At 35.1% G+C, this 20,244-nt stretch overlaps 1 protein-coding gene across 3 annotated transcripts in view; it reads right to left on the reverse strand.

The window, feature by feature from the left end:
* Positions 1-18,348, reverse strand: part of Hcrtr2 (hypocretin receptor 2) — a 97,646-nt gene extending 79,298 nt beyond the window's left edge. For all 3 annotated transcript variants that reach the window (XM_005318545.4, XM_040282829.2, XM_040282828.2), the window contains exon 1: positions 17,775-18,348. In XM_005318545.4, the coding sequence (XP_005318602.1) occupies positions 17,775-17,997 (223 nt within the window). In that variant the 5' untranslated portion in view covers positions 17,998-18,348. The remainder of the gene's footprint in view (positions 1-17,774) is intronic.
* Positions 18,349-20,244: the final 1,896 nt, after the last annotated feature.

The raw sequence follows: 20,244 nt of genomic DNA on the forward strand, positions 1-20,244 counted from the left end.
AGTTTTATATGACAAACCCAAAGCCAACATTATACTAAATGGAGAAAAACTGAAAGATTTTTTTTAAAATCAGGAATAAGATAAAGATGTCCATTATTACTACTTGTATTCATTATTAAAAATCTGGTCAGAGCAGTCAGGCAAGAGAAGAAAATTAAAGGAATACAAATAGGAAAAGAATAAGTCAAACAATATCTGCTTGCTGATGACATGATCCAAAACTAGAAGATGCAAAAAACTCTACCAGAAGATTTCGAAAGCTGATAAATGATTTCAGCAAAGTAGCAGGATACAAGATCAACACTCATAAATCAATAGCTTTCCTAAACTCCAACAGCAAATCTGCTGAGAAAGAAATGAGGCAAACCATTTCTTTAATAATAACCTCAAAAAATTAAAGTATTTGGGAATTAATCTAACTAAGGAGGTGAAAGATCTCTAAAATGAAAATTATAGAACACTGAAGAAAGAAATTGAAGATGACACTAAAAATTGGAAAGACCCCATGTTCTTGGATAGGCAGAATTAATATTGTCAAAATGGTCATACTACCAAAAGCAATATATTCATTCAATGCAATTCCCATCAAAATATCAATGATACTCTTCGCAGAACTAGAAAAAAACAGTCCTTAAATTCACTTGAAAGAATAAAAGACCTAGAGTATTTCTTCTTCTGTGAAGTGCCTGCTCAGTTCCTTTTCTCATTTATTGATTGTATTATTTGTTTGAGTTTTTTTGGGGGGGTGGGGTGTTAAGTTTTTTGAGTCCTTTGTATATCCTAGAGATAAATGTTCTAGTTGAGAAGTAGGTGGCAAAGATTTTTTCCCCCTCTCTTCACATTCTTGATTGTTTCCTTTGCTGTGAAGAAGCTTTTTAGTTTGATACCATTCCATTTACTGATTCTTGATTTTACTTCTTGCACTTTAGAAGTATTATGAGGAAGTTGGTTCTCAAGCTGATATGATAAAAGTTGGGCCTACATTTCCTTTTAATAGGTGCAGGGTCTCAGATCTAATGTCTAGGTTCTTAATCCCTTTTGAGTTTTGTGCAGATAGGGGTTAAATTTCATTCTACTACATACAGATTTCCAATTTTCCCAGCACCATTTATTAGAATAATAATAGATATTTATGGCAGCTTTGTCTAGTATAAGATCTCTCTCTCTCTCTCTCTCTCTCTCTCTCTCTATATATATATATATATATATATATATATATATATATATCTTTTATTCTGTACCATTGATCTTCATGTCTGTTTTTCTTTCAATACCATGCTGTTTTGAATACTATAGATATGTAGTATTATTTAAAGTCTTGTATTGTGATGCCTACTGCTTCACTTTTCTTGCTGAGGATTGCTTTGGCTATTTTGGGCATTTTGCTTTTTCAAATGAATTTCATGACTGCTTTTTAAAAATTTCTATGAATAGCATTATTGGGATTCTATAGGAATTGCATTAGGTTTGTACAGCATTTTTGGTAGTGTGGCCAATATTTATTGACAATATTTTGGTAGTATGGCCAATATTTATTGACAATATTTATTCTGCCTATTCAAGAACATGGGAGATCTTTCCATCTTCTAAGGTCTTTTTCAATTACTTTCTTTACAGTTCTGTAGTTACCATTGTAGAGGTTTCTGACCTCTTTTGTTAGGTTGATTCCCAAATATTTTATTTATTTATTTTTTAGGCTATTGTGAATGAGATAGTTTTCCTAATTTCTCTTTCAGCTGATTAATCATGAATGTATAGGAATACAATTGATTTATCAGTGTTTACTGTATATCCTGATATTCTGCTCAATTCATTTATGAGTTCTAGAAGTTTTCTGGTGGATCTTTTTGGGGGTCTTCTAAATATAAATCATGTTGTCAGCAAATAGGAATAGTTTGAGCTCTTCTTTTGTATTTGAATTTTTTTTCTGTCTGATTACTCTGACTAGGGTTTTTTTTGAGGACTAATTTGAAAAGGAGTGGTGAAAGAGGGCAGCCCTGTCTTGTTCCAGTTTTTAGAGGGAACACTTTCAATTTTTCTCCATTTAGAATGATGTTAGCCTTGGGCTCAATACATATAGCTTTTATAAGTGGGCAAAAGAACTGAACAGGTACTTCACAGAAGAAGAAATACAAATGGTCAACAAATATATGAAAAAATTTCAACATCTCTAGCAACTAGAGAAATGCAAATTAAAACTACACTGAGGTTCCCTATCATTACAGTCAGAATAGCAATTATCAAGAATACAAGTAATAATAAATGTGGAAGATGTAGGGGAAAAGTATACCCATGTATTGCTGTGGGACTGTAAATTGGCACAATCACTCTGGAAGCAGTATGAAGGTTCCTCAGAAAACTTGGAGAGGAATCACCATTTGACCCACTTATCCCACTCCTCAGTATATTCTTAAAGGACTTAAAAATCAACATACTACAGTGACACAGACCCATCAATATTTATAGCAGCTCAATTCATAATAGCTAAGCTATGGAACCAAACTAGGTGCTCTTCAACAGATGAGTGAATAAAGAAATTGTGATATATACACACAATGGAATATTACTCAACTACAAAAAACAATGACTTTACAACTTTTTCCAGTTAATGCATGGATCTGGAGACTCTAATTATAAACAAAATAAGCCAATCCTCCCAAACCAAAGGTCAAATGTTCTGATATATGGATGCTAACACACAACAAGGGAGGGGAGGGGAAGAGAGAAGTTCAGTGGATTAAACAATGGAGAATGAAGGGAAGGAAGATCAGATAGGAATAAAAAAAAGTGAGATGAGTCAGACATAACTTTGTTATGTTCATATAAGTGAAACTCCATATCATGTACAACCATAAGAATGGGATTCTAATTAGAATAAGTTATACTCCATATAAATATGTCAAAATACACTCTACTTTCATGTATATCTAAGAACAACAACAACAACAATAACAACAAAATGACCTAGAATAGCCAAAGCATTCCTGAGCAAGAAAAGCAATGCTAGAGTCATCACAATATCTCATCTCAAATTACACAATATATCTATTGTAACCCAAACAGCATGGCATTGACATCAAAATAGTCTTGAAGCCCAAAGAATAGAACAGTTCACACAGAGACAAACTCACATACTTATAGCCATTTGTTATGTGACAGAAGTGCCAAAAATATATGTTGGAGAAAAGATAGTCTTTTTAACAAAAGGTGCTGAGAAAAATGAATGTCTCTATGTAGAAGAATGAAACTAGATCCCTCTCTCTCACCCTTCACAAAAGCCAAAGCAAAATGAACCAAATACTTAGGAATTAGAAATTGTAGTAACTACTAGAAGAAAACAAAATGTTACCCCTCCATTACTCCTGTAACAACTTCCTCAATGAGACCCCAGAAGTTGAAGAAATAATACCAGGAATTAATGAAGTGAAATGCCAGCAAATTAAAAAGCTTCAGCACAGGAAAGGGAATGATTAAGAACATGGAGAGAGAGCCTAAGAATGGGAGAGAAATCTCTGTCAGCTGCTACTCTGACAGGGGATTAATGTCCAGAATACATAAAGAACTTGAAAACACCAAAAAGTAAATTACCCAATAAGTTAAGTGGGCAAAAGAACTAAGCAGATATTTCTCCCAAGAATAAACATAAACGGCTCATAAATATATGAAAAATGTTCAACATCTCTCACCATCAAGGAAATGGAATTCAAAACTACACTAAGATTTCATCTCATTCTGGTCAGAATGGCAATTTTCAAGAACACAAAGAATACATGTTGGCAAGGATGTGGGTAAAAGGTACATTCATACAATTTTGATGGGACTGCAATTTAGTACAATCACTCTGGAAAGCAGTATGTAGATTCCTAAAAAAAAAAAAAAAAAAAAAGGAACAACTCTATGACCCAGCTATCTCATTCTGATATTTATCCAAATGGAGGAAATTCAGCATACTATAGTGATACAGCCTTTTCATTGTTTCTAGCAGCACAATTCACAATAGCAAAATTATGGAATCAGCTCAGTTTCCCACCAAAAGATGAATGGATCAAGAAAATATGGTATATATACACAATGTACACAATGGAGTTTTGCTCAGCCATAAAGAAAAGTGAAATAATAGCTTTTGCTTGTTAATGAATGGAAATTGAGAATATCATGGGAAGTGAAATAAACCAGGTGCAGAAAATCAAGGATTGAATGTTTTCTTTCAAATGTGTAAGTTAGCTCAAAATAAAAGAAAAAAGATTGGTGGATCAGATATTATAAAGATATAGGGAAAATTATTGGAGTAGAATCTGAAGATTGAGGTAGAAAAAGGAGGGATGGGAAAGAGGAGGAAATATTTTATGAATTTAACAAAATTATGTTACATGCATTTATAAATTTAACTTTTATGTATATATACACAGTATCAATGAAAAATAAATAGAAGAGCAAAAGGAAGATTAGTAGAGGAAGGATAATAAGAGGAGGAAGGGTGGTGGAAAAGGGTAGGTAACCAGGATTGAAATCAAATTCCATGTCTTATCTTTTCAAAATGGACCTACCTTCCATGTATATCTATAATTCAATAATAATAATAATAAAAGAATAATAATGCCAACTGATACATATAAAGCTATACAGACAGCCAACACAATAGCAGCTCTCTAATTAATATAAAATTTCACTACCTGGGAAAAGGAGTAAATAATAGCACTATCACAGTTGTGATTATAGAATTAACTAATACAGTCTATGATGAAGACTTTTGTTGATGTGTTTATTCTGTAAATTCTACTGCAATTCATTCACTTACAGTAACAACAAATACTGATAAAGTTAGTTTGATTGTTCCAAGGTCTGCCAAAATTCTCAATGCCACCCTTCTCTTCTTTGGATTTTTAAAAATTTATAATTTGATTAATATTTCAGGAAACTGAGAGCCAGTCAGAGGGTTATTGTTTTCTTTATTCACTATTAAGAAATTGATCAACATTGATCAACATTGCTTTGATCAACATTGCTCTTGAACTCTGCCTGAAGTATGATTCTTTTATTTATTTTTCTCAACAGTGCTGGGGATCAAAAAAGAAAAATGTAGGACCTTGTCCATGCTAGGCAAGTGCTCTAACACTGAACTATATTATATTCCCAGACTTATTTTTTTTCAATTGTCTACACAGTCCAGAGCCAGAGTCAAACAATTTGTATAAATCACTGGTAAAGTAAGAAAATCACAGAGGAATCCTTAATCTGAGCCTTTTGGGGCATTCCTGATCCCCATGCAACTCTTTTTACTGAAAAAATACATAGAATCACATAAAATTGTGGTGACACTTGGTCACAGCTCTTACCTCATTTAGGACATTAATGGTCAAGTGTTTCCTTAGACTTTTATGAAAGTGGCTGGGGATTATTTTGAAACAAACAGTTAAAGTAGAAGTTTTTACACATTACATGTTCTTCTCCATTATTGTAGAAATACAGTACATTATTTGGAAGGCTCTTGGTGTACTTTCCTTGAAAAAACAAAAAGCAATACTATTACAGTTTATAAATCAGATTTGCTTTCCATGAAAAGCAAGTAGTTTCGTGCTGAAGTCACTAAGTAATGTCAAAGAGATCACAGAACTGTTGAGGAATTTTGGAAGTCATATCTCACAATCATTATTTTAATAACTTAAAACTCTTATTTTAACATACATGGTCCTTAAAAAACAGACCAAAATGGGTCTCAAATATAGCTCAGTGAGAGAGCATGGGCCTAATATGTATAAGTCCCTAAAGTCAATCTACAGGACCAATAAATAAATAAATAAAAATAAAGATATAAACCAAAATAATCACAAATAAATGCAAATCGTTGAAATTTTATTTTAAATATGTATACAGAATCTTAAAGCTCACAATACCTAATTTTAAAAATATATTTACATCGAAGATATTTCTCCTAGTGGAAGTATAGCCATTAATTTGGTAGTTTTAAAACATTCTGAATTCCTGGCACTGTTCTAGGCCCTGAGGATATATCTGCAAATGAGGAAATTAAAGAAACCACTTTTAAGGAACATACCCTTTACTTAAGGGAGATGGCAAAAAAAAAGAACAAACAAAACAACAATATAATTTTAAAAAGTAATAAGTCCTTTGATGAAAAAAATAGGTGAGGGGTGTCTTCCACTCTTCTTGTACAGGAAGGAGTAGCAATGCAGACTTTGAAGTCTCAGAGACTTTCTGTGAAAATGTAACACATTAACGGAAGGCAGCATGGGAGCATCAGAGTGGGTAGCAGCTGAGAAGACCCTAAAGCACAAATATATGGAGTCTGTTGAGGAGAAGAAATGATGTTACAATGACTAATCACTCAGGGGATGCTCCTTCTTTGGATGTTACTTCAAGGACTTATTCATCTCCAGTGTATTTAACTTTTCTATTATCCTAAAGTCTATAGTTCATTTACACAGTGGATAGTTCCCTTTGATTTTGGGAAGATCAAGGATGTAAGTCCAGTTTTTGGCATATTTAATACTCGAAAAATAGCTTCTTAATCCTGCATTAAAAAAATAGAGCCTACTAATCATATTATTCATATTATTAAATCTCCCAAATTTGTATTTATGTGTAAGATGTGTGAACATATTTTTTGTGTTTGCATTTTTAAATTCTTAAATTTTTAATTTCCCCTTTTCTCTAAAATGGTTTGGTTTCCTGTCAGTGACCAGTCACAAATTTTACTATGCCTTGGGGAAAAAAACACATAAATTTATAAACTAAAGGTAATGTAAAGTAATCTAGTAATATTTCAGGAATCTCTGAGTCACCAAAATCCTTTCCAATAACTTCAAAGAACAATGACTTTCTAGGCTTTCCTGTGTCCAAAGAATAAATCAAGCCCATGCACATAATTATTCTAATCATTAAGATGTTTTTCTATATTGGCTTATAAAATTTGTAAATACATTTGCTTCCAGGTTTTCCACCATTGATAACTTTTGTATAAAATACTATAATTGAAACTATTATATTTTTAGCTATTTTTTCATAATGAAAAGTTGACTCAGTCTCGCATAATAATAATATGCTTGCATAAGCACTTAGCCCTACATCTTTACTCCTGTTCCAGAAAGATTAGCACAATCTTTCCTTTTCCAGAAAGATGGATTTCCTTCAAAATGGTATTTGTAAGCATTTTAGTTGTCCACCAAAGTGGATGACTCATCAAATTCTTTCCAAATTGATGAAATAAACTATTATTGCCAGTGTTTTTACTGACCTCATTTGTAGTAATATAGTAAGCTCAAGTACTCACATGGTTACAAACCATGTGCTTTGTAAATTTCATTTTAAAGTCATTAAGTAGGGATAAAAGACCATTGAGAATCTAGAAAAGGATACTACAGCTTTTAATCACTATTGTCTTCTCATTGTGAATGAGGAATAGCAAATGAAAGTTTTTAAAGTATCTTTAAAACTTTTGAAGCATGTTCTCATGCCAATTCTTAAGGAATTCACTGAAATTCCTTAAGAATTGATTGGGATCAATGAAACATCTTTAATTATAATTCTGTGCCCAGCCAGACTGTGGCAAGGAGAGAAATGAATTACAGCAGATGGGGTAGAGAGAGACGATGTGAGGGAAGGGGAGGGGGGATAGTAGGTGATAGAAAAGGTAGCAGAATACAACAGTTACTAATAGAGCATTATTTAAATTTTGGATGTGTAACCGACGTGATTCTGCAATCTGCATTTTGGGTAAAAATTGGGAGTTCATAACCCACTTCAATCTAATGTATGAAATATGATATGTGAAGAGCTTTGTAATGTTATGAACAACCAATAAAAAAATAAAAAAATTAAAAAATTATAATTTAAATGGTATAAGTATCAATTAAAATCAATTTTCAAATGAAAATTTTTCTTGTGGTGCTGGGAATCAAAACCAGGGAGTTGCCCAAACTTAGTAAGCAGTCTACAAGTAACCATATCCACAGCCCCTAGAAAGTTGTAGGTAATGAAGAAAAAAAACCCTGAAATTTAATTGGTAAAAAAGTGTGAAAAAATATTGATTTGATTTCAATATTTTAATCTTTTAGCTTTCAGTGTGAGGCCCAAACTTGAATTAAAGGCCAAAATAAGGAATTGCTAAGAGTATAGTAACACACAATAACCCAAAGAGTTATTACAAAATGTGTTAGTGAGAACCTATATAAAATATTGAAAAGTATTAATAAAGCTATGCCATGTAAGATTCATAAGCATATATTAAAAAAATAAATTATAGATAATTATTTCATAGATAAATTACTTTTCAAATTTACATTTTTTTCTTTCCTTCTGTATTTCTTATTCTTTCCCCATTTTCTATCTCTTTTCTTCTCTTTATTCCTTATGAATCATGTAGAAGGCCTCCCAGAAATAATTATCTAGGGAATTTATATTATGACCACTACTGTCAGGTGTTTTTTTTTTCTTTGTCATTAAAGCTCTCTTGATTAATTAGAGGAGCCAAAATAAGACACAAATCTCAGTATGAAAACTTTCACTTGTCTTTATTTGGATTTATTCTCTATATCTTCTTCAGAAAGCTCTCATGGGAAATGCAAACTAATGAAGTCACTTTCTTTAAAATCCTTTAATGGCTTCCTCTTAAGCCAGTGTCCAAGTCTCTATTTTGAGCATGGTACACAAGGCTATTCATGGTCCAAACTTATCTCCAGACTTTCCTCTTCTCTACTCACACTGGAGTTACCCAATTGTTTAATATTCTCTTTATAGTTCCTGCAATTTCATGCCTTTTTGATTTTGCTCATGTTGTTTCCTCTGCTTAGAACATCCTTACTCAATTTTCTTCACTTGGGGAATTTGAATGCATCCATTAAAACTCAGTTTAGGTGTCATTTCTTCCTGTATTCTCTAATCCCCCAGATGGAGCTAAGTGTCCTTATATCTTCCACTACATTTTGTGCCCCCCTCTATCACAGCAAGGGACACATTATATTGAGATTATCTGTTTACATGATTGTCTCTTCAACTGGACAGCAGGTCCCTTGGATTCTATTATCTAGCATTCTCAGATCAGCACAGTAATTGGCACAATTGGCTGATGACAATTCAGGGTTAATGCTACTATGGTGCAGCCTGGCTCTTCAGACCAATGGTCTTCATGTGTCAGTGACATGTAGGTCATGTGACCTATGTGTCAGTCATACTGATAATCATCTAGCCAAATCCAATCATGTCATATCAACCTTACTGCAAAGGAATCTAAGAGATATGTAGCTTCTGTACAGAAAAAGACTGATGGCTAAAAGGACAAAATCCCTCAATGTTATCAGTTATTTCTATTTTCAGAGATCCAAAATGTGAATGATGTATCCATCAGTTTATCTTAGTGGTATACCATAAGGTATGGAATTCCTTGATTCCTTGTTCTGAGTTTATGAAAATTAAGGATACTTGTAACTCTTTTGATTTCTGTGGCAGAGATTGCACATCCTCCAGCTTCCCTTCCAGTTAGGTTGATATAATATGATTGAGTTTGGCCAAATGAAATGAGCATGACTGACATCTGTTTTGTTTTTTTTAATGAGCATTACTGACACATTATATTTTGGAAAAAAGTAGTTAAGAGCCAATACGTATTCCAGTTCACTCCTCTGCAATGACAACGTTAGAATCTGTACATCAACTTATTCCAAAATTTAACAGCTTAAAACAACAAAAAAATGCACTGAGAGAATGGTCAAGAAACTACGAGAAGCTTAGCTGGATGCTTTGACTCACAGTCTGTCATTAAGTTGCTCTCAATCTAGGGATTAATGAGGTTGGGAGTGCTCTTGTAGTCATCTCAAGACTCAACCTGAACTGTGGAATTTGCTTGTAAACTCACACATGAAGTTGTTAACAGACTGCATCACCTCTATGACTTTGGCTGAAGAGTTCAATACCTTGTTTAGAGGAATATATTTAAGAGCAAGACGAAGAGTGGACACTAAAGCCAGATGTTATGATCTTTTATAATGTATTCTTGGAAAAGAAATCCTCTTACATTTTCTGTACGCTGTTGTCACCTAGACCAATTCTGACATAATATGGAAAGGCAACAAACAATGGTATGAATATCAGAAAGCCTTCAAGGGGTATCACTAAAAGTTTTCTTGGAAGCTGGTTACCAGAGTTCATGTGGTGAAGAGGTACATAAAACATGCAGAATGCTCCACATGCATTATTAGGTGAAACAGACTCCAGCTCACACTGAATGTTAAATGAGCAAGCAATAAACCTCTGTGGTATTAAGCTGATGACAATTCAGGGTTAATGCTACAATGGAACAGCCTAGCTCTTCAGACCAATAGTCTTCATATATCTGTGACACATATGACATGTGACACATGTGTCCTTCATGCTGATAATCATTTGGTCAAATCCAATCATGTCATGTCAACCTAACTGCCATTGAATCTGGGAGATATACAGCTTCTGTACAGAAAAAGACTGATGGCTAAAAGGACATTGAGAAACCTGGGATTATAAGTTACTTCTTACCATAAATTAAATTATTCGCATCATTAGTTTATTTTATTTTGACAAGTTAGTGACTTTGATTAATGTGAATCATTCCCTGAATACTAATAAAATTAAGTAGCAAAGATGGACTAACTGAAGGCCAGACAAAGGTCATTATATTCCCTTTTTCCTGTGCTCTTGAAATACAAGAAAATCAGCAAGATTTCCCACACTAAACACCTGACATTTCTGTGTATTCATGCTTTTCACTCATTGTGACTTTAAATCACTTCAACTACTTGAGTTTTCATAGAATGTCAGCTTCATTGCCTGAGGTTGTGGCTCAGTAATAGAGCACTCGCCTAGCACATATGAGAGACCCTGGGCTCCATCAGCACTATATAGTAATAAATAAATAAAATAAAATTATTGTGTCCAACTACAACTAAAAAATAAATATATATAAAAATGTCCACCTCATAAGGTCATTATGAGGAACAATTGAGACCCCCCCAAAAAAAACCCACAACAATATCACCTGAAGGTTAGAATACTATAGAAATATTAAGCATTGTTTCTATGTTTCCAATGTTGAAAGTAAATTACTAGTAAAAACACAGTGATAATAATTTCTAATATATATTAGGAATATATTTTAGAAATAAAGTAGTCACTTATTTTAAGCATTTTTGGGAGTTTTATGAGAAAACAATTCCACTGGCAACTGATTTAATGTAATTTTAATATCTATCCTACACATCTATTTGGTTAAAAAAAAATCACCTGTCCTTGAGAACAAAGACAAAGTGAACAAATATAGTCATCATAGTCAGCTATTTGATGGACTGTCCATAGACATCATGCATTTCATTCCATTGCATCTCAGATTTTCTACAGTCAGTGTCTTAAGTTTATTTCCATGTATGGTGTAATACGTGACACCTCTTTGTACATATGTAAAAAACATTCTGGTCTAGGAACACTATTATGTGATATAAAGATTGACCTATTTAACAAAAGGAATATAAACTTATGATTTATTTAAGCAAATATTTTTAAAGACAATTTAATAATTTTTTTAAACACAAGAAAAAAAGATCTATAGATTATGTGAGGTTGTAAGTGCTTAGGTCTTTGTCTTCATTTATGTCTAACAAAAGCACTTTTGATAACAAAATAATTCCTGGCCACAGCTGTCTTTCTTTTTTTTCCAGTGAGTCACCCCCACCCCCAGAAAAGCAAAAGCATTTTTGGCAGCAACTATTTTACCTTAGATTTTTCTCTTGTACAATAACCCTAGAATGACCTTGATTAGCTTATCAAATGAGCTCATCCTCAGAGCTGAACTGTAGTCTACCAGAAAAACAGCAGGGCAACATGCCAGAAAAACTGTAAATCGTCTAGAGGGCACATCAGAGCGTTACTTTCTCCATCCTTTCTCCTGTGTGCCTCCACTTAGGGTTAGAAGCTGGAGAAAGAGGAAGAATGAAGTAATAAAGCAAGCATGGAACATGGAATCTGATAAATGGGTGTTTGAATCTTAGTGCTGCTACTTACTATCTGACTGATCTTGGGAATACGTTAAAATTATTCTTTGCATTTCATTTTTTTTCACTGATAAGACAAAGTTAGTAATCTCACAGTAAGTTTGCTGTGAAGCACCAACTAAACACATATAAGTGAAGTCTGGCATATAGGACTTGACATATGGAACTCTATTGAGTTCTTTATTTTCTTTTGCAGTGAGAAGAAAAAGTGGATTTGAACACCCTCAGTTTTACCTCTCACTTGTCACTGCCTGAATGATGCCAGTGAGCCATTAATCAACAAAGAGAGCATCCCTCAGTGTGGGAAACATCAAGATTCCACAGGAAGGAAGGTGGAGGGAGCTTCTTTCACTAGTGAACTAATATCAACAATGGATATTTCTAAAATTTGAGTAGTTCGATGAGAATTCAGAAACTTTGGAATAATAACATAGCCACAGCACATGAGATTTTTCAAATATAATTAAAATACAAAATAATGAAAACTCATACAGATACATGATGCAATGTAGTATGTGCGCCCTACTAAAATGAGAACAAAATTTCAGAAACTAAAGAATTACACATGAATTTGATTTTCATATTTTTCCTCCTTTAACAATGCTTTTCATTTCATTATTTCACTTTCAAATATGCAATGAATCTGTTACATTCAAATTATCAGTACCATGTTACTCTCATTATTATCTGCTCATGATAAATGTCGCTGTTATCTATGAAGCAGCCATTTGAAAAGTTATCATTGAGATTCTATTCAAGTCAGACATAATGTATTTTTACCAATTAAAACTAAATGGCTATGGTTTTAGCAAAAACGCAGATGTATGAGTTGGTTCAACTCTTATTTAGATAAGCATTTTTTGAAAATCTATTACTAAAAACACACAACAGGTTTAGAATGTAATGGCTTATATCACCGTTTACCTTCATGATTCCTGATTTCTACTGATTCTTGGCAAACTTGAGTAGTGTACCTCATCCTCCTCTTCTTTTTGTGTAGGAAAGGATGGGTTTACAGACATCCATGCTGCTGAACTGGATAGGAAGAGAAGCAGAAGAGCACTGTCTCCTAGGTTTAGGAGTGCCAGTGGTCACCTCTGCTACTTCCCCTTTCAGGGCATAAACCTGACTCTGTAGAAATTCTGTAGAAAACAGCACTATTACAGATTCCCACCCCCCACATATACAAATTATCCTAACTTTTACCTGATAAATTCTTTAACTTACAATGTACTTAAACTGAATTAAATCAACATATTGTATATATGTTATTTAAAACATTGGTAGTGATAGATAAAATGATAGCAACAACAGCAACAAATGAACTTTAAGTGAAAGATACCCGGTGCTGGCAACTTAAACTGAGAGAAAAAGAAAAATAATCCAGTCATTAGGAATGACCTTCAGAGAGAGAGAGAGAGACAGAAGGGAATATTGAGCAGTCAGTAAGAGAAGGGTGGATGGATGGAGCTAGGAAGGAAAAGAAGAGTAGTGCGCCAACTCCAGCTTACTTACATTATTGAGAAAAAGGTGAGGGCAGAGGCCATAAAGAGCTGCAGAGATTCAGATTGGCCATAGAGGCAGAAGATGGCTACAATCCACACTGAGGAGAGATTACGGTAGTGGGAAAAAAGGGATAGAGATTGACATAAATCAAGTGTTTACTATATTTCAAAGAAAGTGTGTGTGTGCGTGTGTGTGTGCGTGCACGTGTGTATGTGTGTGTGTGTGTATTCCTCTATATACATCCACAGAGGATATCTATACATTATATTCTGATATAATTTCTATAAGGCAAGCATTATCAATTTTAATTTTTAATTAGAAAAAAATAGACCTGAACAATTTAAAACTTGCTAATGGTCACACAAGAAACAAGAAACACATCACTGGACTAATGTCTATATTTCTTGAATTTTTTTTATCATTTTTCATATAGGAGACAGTAATAACTAATATAGAAGCATACCACGTGGATGTTAGGATATCTGAATACAAAAGAGAGGCAGTATATTGATTATTTTCTCTAGGTGTTTCATGTTTGAAATGACTAGAAACCTTTCTTCTCTCTTTCTCTTTCCCTATCCTCCTCATTTCCATTCAAGGAATTAGAGGTAAAATTTATATCAAATATATTTCTTCAAGTTTCCCCAGGAGTCCTCACTCACATACACATTAATCTTAAAAACCAAACATTGAGCTGGGCACAGTGGCCCATACCTATAATCCCAGCAGCTTGAGAGGCTAAGGCAGGAGGAAAGCAATTTGAAACCAATCTCAGCAACTTAGCAAGGACCTAAGCAGCTCAGCAAGTCCCTCCCTCAAAAAAATCAAAACAAAACTAAAATAAATAAATAAATAAATAAATAAATAAATAACAATGCCCCAAATATATTGATTAAATAATTGGGTATATGTACTTGATCATCATACCAGATAAATTTATGAATAGGTTATGCGTCATCAGTTTGCAGTTAACAGAAAAATACTCCTTCCCCAAAGAGCTTTTACCTATGCTCCTTCCTAAAAATCTGCAATTAGACACACATATGGCTTTTTCCTAAATACAAATTTTCATGCCATTCTATTTACAGTAATTTGTTTCTGTAAATAAAATGACTTGGTCATTTTTTCCAGAAACAGCTTTCTATCTCTGGAATTAGCATCTGATAATGAAGAGTAGACATAAGGATAGAGAGAGACTGTGTGTGTGTGTGTGTGTGTGTGTGTGTGTGTGTGTGTGTGTGTGTGTGTTGGTGGTGGTGGTGGTGGTAGGGAGGGTGGTGACCAAGACTTCATTATTCTGCACAGAGTATCTTGTTACGTCATTTCACCAAAGGGCACTGTGGGAGAAATGACTTCTAACTGGTGGCATTATATGTGTAAGTTCAACAAGATTGATATTTTCCAAGCAGTTACATGAAAGCTCAAATAGTGAGTGGACCCAATGGGTCAGTGTTTACATCTGCTGCCTACACTGTTATTTCACCTTCATACCACCCATTGTCTCTTTATCTTGCACGAATAATGTGACTTCTTGTCCTGGTATTCTCTGTAAAATTAGTTATGTCAGAGGGGCAAAAAGGCATTTCTAAATCTAATCCATTTTGTATATTTGACAGTGACATCAAAGAGCAAGAAGTTGACTGTGAGTAATGACACTGCTCATTTGTGTAAATGTCAAACCTGAACCTCATCAACTTTCAGGGATATGTCAGTAAGGAATGAGTTTCAGTTCAGCTGCAGAGGGTTTCAGCGTTACTCAATCCTGAGGAAAATAGCTGTCAGTATTTTCAGAGCAAAGTGCTTTGAGTAAATATTTCTTTTTAAGCTGAATGAAATTGGCTTTCAGCACTTGGGGCTGTGGACAGTGCTCTTTTCCTTGATGTTATGAAACAGGTAGCTTTTACTGTAGAGGTGTTTCCTTTTAGAAATTAAAATTCCTCAGGCTAGTAAACATATATCCCTAAACTATGCAATTAGGATATGAAGACCATGTAATACAACATATGTGCAATGAAAAAAAAATGAAATAGCATCAAAGCAGAGTTCATTTTATCACAAAGATTAAGCCTGAAATAAAAATAAGTAAGGAAAATAGTTATGGTTTGTAGTTATTCCTGCAGGGAAAAAAATGTCATTTTGTACTGCACAGAAATCACATTCCTCCTAGACAGGTTTTTGGTGGAGGGAATGACAGTGCCATTAACCTCTTGTGGTACTTTATTGGCTGAGGACATAGATGAAGGCAAGAAGAAACCCATCCAATCGGCTTGCAGACAATCAGGAATACAGAATCCATTCTCTATATGCTTTCTAGATCTATCATGGAATAACAATGGAGAATTCTGAATCTGAGGTCAGAAGAAATGGAACTGAATATCAATCATGACCTTTAATAAGTCACTTAATACCTCTAAGTCTTGTTTTTCCCTCTAATGTGGGCTATTTTGCATTTTAAGTGACAGCATAATTGAATGGCTCTGGCACACAGTAGGTACTCAATATATGTTCATTTTTTATTACCTACCTTTCAGTAAGTGTTGGCATAATGCAGTAAAATGTTGCTATGCTGGTAGCCATGTGTATTAATAGTTTTAATCTAATGATGGATCACAAGAAGAAAAGCAATAAAGGCATTTTTATTAAAGAAATCCTTATAAAAAGATCCTTAACTATGCATATTTATACTTTTATCCACTTTGTCTGAATCCCAAGATGATCCCCTTTATTTTACCTTTAACAAAAATCGCAAAAGCAAAACTGTCCAAAAATTATAAAGAAAGAGCAAACTAAAGTTCTCAGAGTGTTCTTATCTCATCAAATAATATCCTACTAACTCTCCAGAGAATCCTTCTCAGTCTCAAACTGTCAGCTACTCTGCCTGCTGAATTGGTGAGAGACTATTTTGGATGCTTCCTATTCATACTAACACACTTGGGAGAAAAGGTAAAAATCAGGTGAGTGCTCAAAGCCTGATAAGTTCCTTATCTTCCTCTGTTGCTGCCACAGATCTTTTGCTTTTAACTTCCAAGCCTCCCATCCCCGTCTCACCTCACTCACCTTCTCCCCTTTTTATAACTGAAAATCAAGAGTATCTTGTCCTAGCCTCCCCCACCTCCTCCTGTGATTTTTCAGCCCAGACTTCCTCCACACTGCCCTCTGCATTTGAAATGCCTCCTAGCCTCCCACCTCCATTCATTAAAGTGCATGCTCCTTCCATTCACAATTTATTTTAAATCGCCCTTCCCTTTCAAAGCTCCTTTTCTTGAAGTAGATTCCCCTCCTGCCCTAACAAACTGCATAACCACAGCCTCATAAGGTCACCTAACCCCCCTCCACATCCCTCATAAATTATAGTGGGGAGGGTGATGGGGGGAGCAAGAAAATTTGTGCTTGCATACAAACCTACCTAGGGACAAGTAGGGGGAGTCTAGTATTAAGCTTAGCATCATCTTTGAAAAAAAAAAATCAGTTCGTACAAATATTTTCATGAACATGGCAACAAGCGCCCTCTGGAGAGGAAAAAAACACAACATATTGGTTGAATGGATGAATGAATGAATGAGTGAATGGATGGATGAACGATTAAGGTCTCCGTGGTACTTTTCTTGGATGCTCCTCCTTGCTCCCTGCATGATTCCTGTTTAATTCAGTTTTGGAGAATGAGTGTGCTTCCCTGCTTTGCTTCTGTCTCTGCTCTCTGCACTTTCATTACCATTTCTTGATGGGAGCCTAAGCCTCCTTGCCAGAGGGCATGCTACCTAGCTCACAAAATGCTTTGTGACTTCAACAACCAAAGAGAGCTTACTCCCTAGGGTCGCAAGCATTGCATTCTGCAAGCTCTATCTGCCCCCAAAGCTCCTAAAACACCTAGCCAGGTTACACAAAAGCATGACTGATTCCCTTACACTCCACAAAATCTACCTGGAGATGCCTGTCGCTGTCCCTCTCCCTGTATTTGTAACCTAGATGCTCAGAGGAAAACAAAAATAAAAACAAAAACAATCCACGGTTTCTTTTCTCCCCTTGCAGAAAAAGAAATAATCACCCTTAGTCCTGATTAGTAAAATCAGAAAACTTTTAAATTTTTTTTTTCTTTGTATCAAAAACCTCACGGAGAGCAGCAACCTCTTTGTTTGCATCCCAAGGGAAGGGAGGGGTCTTCAGAGTCTTTGCAGCCTGGGGCAGGGGGGGGAGGTGACAGCCCTTTGGAGGTCTGCCCGGGAGGAGACTCACCCAGGACGTTCCCAATGAGAGCCACCACAAACACGATGATGTACCCGGCGATCAGGACCCACTCATATTCTTTCGGGTGTAGGTATTCCCTCCACAGGTACCGCAGGAATTCCTCGTCGTCATAGTCGGTGGGATTTAAAAACGGCTCTTGAGTTTCATTCAGTTCCGAAGCAGATGACCAGTTGCGACGAGGGAGGGAGTCCTCCAATTTGGTGCCGGACATCACGGGCTCGAGTCCGGTTCAGCTCAGTGCTGCAAGCTCCTCTTCGCCTGCCCCATGAGCACTGGTGATTTGCGGTGGGAAAAGCTGCGTGGAGAGGCGAGAAGGGGATCCAGAGCAGAAAATGACGTGAAAAGTTACTGAGCCAATACCTCCGTAGTCTTACGCCGGGCAACTTCTGCGGCGGCTTTGCTGTCTTTGTAGGCGATTTTACACCAGGAAGAGAGGCAGCTGAGGAACTAGGGACCCGGGAGTGGAGGCTGCAGCAATGACACCGGGAGGAGAAAGCTACCTCCAGCTCAGCACAAGCTCAATTACTCCTCATTCCAGCACTGAGTCCTCAGCCTCCAGCCTCCTCCTGCTTTGAGCTGAAATAGGAAAAAAAAAAAAAAAAAGTAATGAAATTTTAACCTGCTTCTCTGTGGGTTAAATGTCCTTGTTTTCTACCCTTCTCTCTCTCTCTCTCTCTCTCTCTCTCTCTCTCTCTCTCTCTCTCTCTCTCTCTCTCTCTCTCTCTCTCTCTTTACATGCATTTTTCTCCAAATAGAGATGTAGGTATAGGGACAGGAGGAAAAGGTCATCACAAGTTTAATACAGGAGGTGTTGATAGATTTGTCTTTGTAATGCAAACATAAAAGTAATGAGGAGGAGCCACTGTGGTCCTCAAGCCCCACAATTCAAAAGTCATTTAAGGCAAATATTTTAACATTTCATAAAAACATATTTTAACACTTATCATTTGCCAAATTGGCACTAGCTGAGTCTTTAAGGCATCTCCCTCCTCCTCAAGACTGGAGGATGAGAGAGACCATTTTTTTTTTTTAATTGAAGGGCATATTTAGCAGGAATCTGTATTGGCAACAGCAAGTTTCCTATAAAATACAACAGGGAATCCTTGAAGGATATCAAGTTTCATAAATGTGACCATAGTTTATGTTGTCAACAGACAACTGTAACAATACTAAAGGATATTAAAGAGAGTCTCAGTAGGATGACCAATACAAACATTGCTGATAAGTACCCTTCTTACCTTGGGTGTGATTACCCATTTCTTTACCTCCACCACTATAAAATCGCTAGTTAGTAGGCTGTTCCTTACATTCACCAAGTAAGACCTTAAAAGAGTCAAACCTCTATTTGACTTTTTAATTTCCCTCCAACTCCTCATTTGCATCTTGGTACTATACATAATAAATCTTTTAATTAAAATTATTCACATTTTCAAAATAAGCATCACAGCCTCTACTTTCCTTTCCATGTTCCTTATGATCATAGCCCCCTCAATTTTCTTCACTGTTTTTCAAATTTCACTGTTTCCACACTTGTAGAAGTAGTTGGTCTACTTGTACAAAATTGCCAGTATCTTGTAAAATATGCAACTGGGAGGAAATATAATAACCTGGTTTGAGTCCAACCAGTACAAAAAGTATTCTTTTCTTTGGATGCAACATTGTATCTATTTTTTAAAGTTATCATGAGACACTAACAGTTTACACTGAGGTTTTGGTCAACTGGCCCTGGTTCTACCATCTGTCATAATTTTTCGTATTTGTTTTGTACCTTATAGTTAAAAATTCTTTCCTATAAATTATTTTAAAATTCTTGAGAGGTTGGACTATGATTAGGAGTACTTGACAAATGAGGAAACTGTTTCTGAAAAAAATTAAGTGATTTACTAAAGATCAAGTGATTGACCAGCAGCAAATTCTGACCCAGTGATTAAATAATGTACATATATTATATTTTACATGAAATACTGCTTTTTTTCAATCTGTACTGTTTAAATTTATTTTTAAAGAGAAAGGCATAAATGGACATTTATTTTTCACCGAATGATTTTATCCCACTCAGTGATATAAATCAAATAGGTTGCTATTTGCATGTTTTTTATTGTGCTGTGAAACTAGTGAAGAAACAAATCAACCAATAAATATATATAAAGAAAATAGTAGGATGGGATAAATGCTATGATGAAAACCAAACAGGATGAAGTAATGGAAAATGGAGAATCCCAAAGGTTACATTAGAAATGAGTCGTCAAAAGGCCTCTATGGAGAGGTGACATATAAGCAGAAAACTCAATTGATATATGCATATATTAATTTGGTTTTGTTAATCTGAGGTTTAAACAGATCTTTCTTAGATGCTAATGTCATTATCAGAGATATTAGCCATTCCTCCAGACGTGTTGTTCACTGATAAAATCGTGATAGTTTTCTGCTGTGGTATGATGTCTTCTTCCGACTTTTG

The sequence above is a fragment of the Ictidomys tridecemlineatus genome, chromosome 8, assembly GCF_052094955.1.
Source record: "Ictidomys tridecemlineatus isolate mIctTri1 chromosome 8, mIctTri1.hap1, whole genome shotgun sequence".
NCBI classification, from domain to species: domain Eukaryota; kingdom Metazoa; phylum Chordata; class Mammalia; order Rodentia; family Sciuridae; genus Ictidomys; species Ictidomys tridecemlineatus.